The sequence below is a fragment of the Acanthisitta chloris genome, unplaced genomic scaffold, assembly GCF_000695815.1.
Source record: "Acanthisitta chloris isolate BGI_N310 unplaced genomic scaffold, ASM69581v1 scaffold2139, whole genome shotgun sequence".
NCBI classification, from domain to species: domain Eukaryota; kingdom Metazoa; phylum Chordata; class Aves; order Passeriformes; family Acanthisittidae; genus Acanthisitta; species Acanthisitta chloris.
In genome coordinates, this window is record NW_008692904.1 from 5,713 (window position 1) to 10,675 (window position 4,963).

A 4,963-nucleotide genomic window follows, 5' to 3' on the forward strand; every position below is an offset into this window, starting at 1 on the left:
TTTGCTGAAATAATATTTTGAAATAATATAGGTCTTGAGTCAGAGCTGCTGCAAAAAAAGGCAGAAAGATATGAAGAGTTCAAGAGTTGAGCATTTAGGTGGATTTTATTCACAGCTATAACTGACTGTAGTCTGCAGTATTTGAAAGTCCAAGTCATAACAAGACCATGGGTACTACAGAAACATATCAACAAAAGTTTGCCCATCTGCCAAAGTACTTACCAAATATATGGGTGCCAATAGATGAACTCAGCCATGCACTCCAAAGTACTTAAGAGTGCACTGAGGCCATGCTGGTCAGAGGCAAGAACTATTTCACAGGTAATTGCCTCACAAGAGCTTACACTACAATGATTCTTCCCTGGCAATGCCATATTATTCTCTTTCTTCCTTTGCTCATTGGTCACAGACTAAGAAAACTGACAATCCAGGAGGTCAAGTAGAAGAGTATTTCTAAATAGGACAGTAATTCTTACAATTGACATCTAGACACTGAGGATCAGTATCTAAAATACAAAAACTTCTTATGCAAGAAACAAAAAACTCTCTAAGTCTAAAAGTTACTCTGTTCTTTCTTAACAGAACTGTTCAGAAGGACAATGAAGTCTGCATTGTATTTGTGTTTGTTACTCCTTGGACTTCAAGCCCAGGGTCCACATGGGTCCAAACTCAACGATGAGGAGCAGGAACAAGAAAAACTCCATTCCCCACAAGACCATTCCCAGGCTGAAGGTGAACACTTGCCCCATACCAAGATAGCCCCCAGCAACTCCAACTTTGCATTTAGGTTTTACAAGCAGGTCAGAGAGGAGGCAGGCAACAAGAATATTTTCTTCTCTCCTTTGAGCATCTCGACTGCCTTTGCAATGCTCTCCCTGGGGGCCAGATCAAACACACTCAGACAGCTGCACAAAGGCCTTGCTTTCAACCTGACAGAGAGGGAGGAGCAGGAGATCCATGAGGGATTTCAGCATGTCCTCCAGCTGTTGAACGACCCTCACCGAGACGTCCAGTTGAACATGGGCAATGCCCTGTTCATAGATGGTCGGCTGCAACTGCTTGAAAAATTTTTGCGTGATGTCACAAAATTTTACTATTCTGAAGCTATTTCTAGTGACTTCCAGAATTCTCCAGAGGCTGTAAAGGAAATCAATAAGTACATTGAAACAAAAACACACAGCAAAATTGTTGATTTAGTTAAGAGTCTTGATCCGGAGACTGTGATGGTTCTGGTTAACTACATTTTCTTTAAAGGTGAGTGACAAACATAGGTAGCATAAGCTACATAAGCTCTGAAAGTTTTAAGAAACATAACTCTTTTCACATTGTGAACATATCCTATTGTCTAATTTAAAACATGTCCTCCTGGTTTTAAATTCAATATGGAAATATTTCAAAGTCTGTTATGAAGAATCACTTTCTATATGAGGGACCAAAAATAAAGAAAAAATAGAAGAATCTATAGAAGTTCTGAACCATGTCACATCAATTTTAAGGCAGGATCAGAGCAGTAAATATTCAGAAAGTATGAGCATGGGAACTTATGATCATTTGTTGAAAGGCACAGGTATTTAGCTGTGCAGGACATGGTCAAACACAGATGACACTTGCATGAAAAGAATAAGTCTGAAGCTTGTATAGTTGGAGCCTCTGAAAGATTTTATCATTGCTTTAACTGAGAAAGGCTCGTCTGTTCTGTGGCAACCCTCAACCAATCATTTTCTTGAGTAACTTTTATTAAAACCATTAAAATGATGTAAAGCTTCTTTCCATGGCCAGGGAGCAAGCACTCTTAAACTGAGACAGGCTTGTTGCTGCCTTTACAGTTCAAATACAGTATTTAAAGCATCAACTAATATGATGTGCCTTTATTAGCCCTTTTTAAAATTCCATATTCATTCTTTTGTCAAAAGGTTCCTGGGAAAGACCTTTCAGCAATTTGGCCACGAGAGAGGATGACTTCTTCTTGGATACCAAGAATTCTGTAAAGGTCAAAATGATGCACCAAAGCAAAGACTTTAATATCCATAGGGATGAGAAGTTGTCTTGCTGGGTAGTAGAAATGCCATACAAAGGAAATGTTACTTCATTGTTTGTTCTGCCTGATGAAGGGGCAATGAAACAGGTGGAAGATGCTCTGCTGAAAGAAACTGTGTCTAACTGGATGGAATCACTCAAAAAAAGGTGATATTTTAATTGTGGCTTTGTTTAAATACTACACAGGCCAAAACTACTCATCCAGGAAAGGTAAAGCTTAGGATGCCACGATAAGTTTCTAAGCACAGCTCTGAGGAACAAGAATTGCTTAGTTCCTGTAACTCAGACAAGGTATCATGTGATTTTGTATCTGAGAGGAACACTCTCCTCAGCTCCCCCAGTCACAGTAGTGGGAATACTACCGCTTATGAGGATCTTGCACATGGGTATGTTGCCCTCAGGAGACTGCCTTCAGTAGGAAGAATCCAGTACAAAGCATAGCCAGCCAGTCACTTTCATAAACTAGCACTCTGTCCCTGCACCACTAATAAAATTGTGGCTGGTGGGACAGGTACCTCAAGTTCTGTTTCTCTAAAATGGGACATATCACTCTCTTAGAAAGTCGAGCCTTAGCTCTGTGGGTTTTTGGGATAGGTGTATATCTGCAACACCTATTGCATCAAGGGATCTTGCAATAACAAACTCACATTTTTTGTTTATTTCTGAAAAGAAAAATCTACCTGGACCTTCCAAAATTCTCTATCTCTGGTTCCTATGACGTTAAGAATCTGTTTGAGAAAATGGGCGTGACAGAGGTGTTCAGTGACCAGGCTGACCTCTCTGGAGTGGCAGAAAATAGTCTCCTGAAGGTTTCCAAAGTAAGTATGCAAACAGGGATGGTAATCAAGAGATTTTTCTGCCTTGCTTGTATCCAGATTTTATCCCAAAAGAGGCTGATCCCACCCTGGAGTGTAATCATGGCTCATTGATGGGAATAAAGGAAGGAAAAGATTAGGCATTAAACGGTTGTTGTTCCTACAGTTTAATATTGAATTGTTTGCTGCACATTGATCCTACAAATTCAGTCAAAAGTATTTGAAGAACAAAGCAACTGGAAAGCATAACAGGAATAATTTCACCAAAAGCTGATGTAGAATAATTAATGCATGACAAGAGTCATAGTTATGACATAAGTTTGGGAATTGTGTTTTTTATACTATATATTCACCTTTCATTATTGCATTATCTGAGCACCTCAGAATTTATAAGGACAACAGACTTGTGGGACAGGGATAGCCTCATTTCACAAACAAAATGATTTATCTAGTGTCCCAAGGGATATATGCCTTTTGTCATAGTGACCCTTCCCCTCTGTTCTGGAGTACTACACATCCAGTTTGGGGCTCCCTAATACAAGGGACATGTGGACACACTGGAGCAGAGTGAGTCCAGTGGAGGGTGAGAAGTATGACTGTGCGGCTGGAGCACTGGATGGATGAGGAGAGGCTGGAAGACCTGGAGTTCTTCAGTCAGGAGAAAGGAAGGTGAAAGTTGGGGGTGCGGAGGATTCTTAGCACTGGCTACAGATTTCTACTATGAGGGTGCAGGGAAGATGGACCTAGACTCTTCTTGCAGATGCACAGTGATACAACAAGGGGAAACACACACAAGATAGAAAACGGAACATTCTGATCAGATATTTTGTAAAAAAAACCCTTCCATGAGGGTGATCAAAAACTATGATGGGTTACTCTGAGAGGCTATGAAATTTCCATTGTTGGAAATACTCAAACTCTGACTGGATGAGATCCTGAGCAACCTTATCTAGTGTCAGAGTTGATGCAGTGTGGGGTGGTTGGTTGCATTGGATGACCTCTAGAGGTCCTTCCATCATATATTATTTAATGATTTTGTGATTCCTCACACTGAATAATGTCTTATGACATATGAAAACACCTGGGTTATAGATACAGGACAAGCAAATAGAGGAAGGGTGACAGGGACTCGTGAGAGGAAATTTTAGATGTGTTACAGACAATGAAGGAAGAAAACAGGACTGATCAAAGACAGTGAAATAAAATTATATGAATTCCTAAATATTAATTTGCTATACCTACCATAGAAAGCCCTGCAAAGTCATATCAGTGGGCTGTTACAAAAAGGCACTCTATAAAGCTTGTCATTATTATGCCTTTGCAGAAAAAATTTTTTTGCGTACACAGAAATTGATGCAAAATGAAAACTTTCTTCTTCTGTCTTCAATACTAAGGACAAAATCTTACTTTGAGAAACAGCAGAACAATAAATTTTCTCTATGTTGTTCGGTCTCTGCAACCATCCAAGTTTGACTCTGACAATGTGTTAAAAAAACCCTCACCCTTAACTCAGAGCAAACTTTGCTTGTCCTGAAAAGGCTGGGCATGAGTATTTTTTTAACACCAGTTCTGGATTCATTCTGTGCTTTCTTACAAAAATTACCTTCTCACATTGTTAAAGCAAACAGGTTTTTCCCTAACTGCTTCTCTGTCTTCTGTACCTAGATTGTAATCTCTGCTTTCCTTGCAGGCAATTCACAAGGCCGCGGTGGATGTTAGAGAGAATGGCACAGAAGCTGCTGCAGTGACTGTGATCGAAGTGACACTATACTCTATAGAGATTCCTCCTCCTCCTCACATCAGCTTCAACAAGCCCTTCCTAATGATTATTATTGACAAAATCACCAACAGCATTCTCTTCCTGGGGAAAATTGTGAACCCAGCTTCTAAGGAAGACTAGGCCAGAGCACTTGTATTCCCCAGTGCAGAGAAGGGGCTTTGTGCACATCCCAGGCACTTCTTTGCAAAAATGGGACTAAAACTGATCCCTAATTAACAAATAAATAAATATTATATGAAGTTGTTCTTTATTTAGAAACAAACAGTAGGATGAAAACATGAGTAAGCCATGTTGGCAAAAACAATCAGGTCAAATAGGCAGTCATGGAATC

At 39.8% G+C, this 4,963-nt stretch overlaps 1 protein-coding gene across 1 annotated transcript; it reads left to right on the forward strand.

The window, feature by feature from the left end:
- Positions 1–599: 599 nt before the first annotated feature.
- On the forward strand, positions 600–4,752 carry LOC103809960 (alpha-1-antitrypsin-like). The gene is made up of 4 exons (XM_009082834.1): positions 600–1,254; positions 1,914–2,184; positions 2,708–2,855; positions 4,543–4,752. Exons 1-4 carry the CDS (start codon positions 600–602, stop codon positions 4,750–4,752), a joined length of 1,284 nt encoding a protein of 427 aa, XP_009081082.1.
- Positions 4,753–4,963: the final 211 nt, after the last annotated feature.

What these genes read in the sequence shown, in the direction of transcription:
- LOC103809960 (XM_009082834.1), top strand. Translation starts at nt 600, where the DNA reads ATGAAGTCTGCATTGTATTTGTGTTTGTTACTCCTTGGACTTCAAGCC. An exon ending in TAACTACATTTTCTTTAAAG is followed by an intron (nt 1,255 to 1,913) that starts GTGAGTGACAAA and finishes TTTTGTCAAAAG; the next exon opens with GTTCCTGGGAAAGACCTTTC. An exon ending in ATGGAATCACTCAAAAAAAG is followed by an intron (nt 2,185 to 2,707) that starts GTGATATTTTAA and finishes ATTTCTGAAAAG; the next exon opens with AAAAATCTACCTGGACCTTC.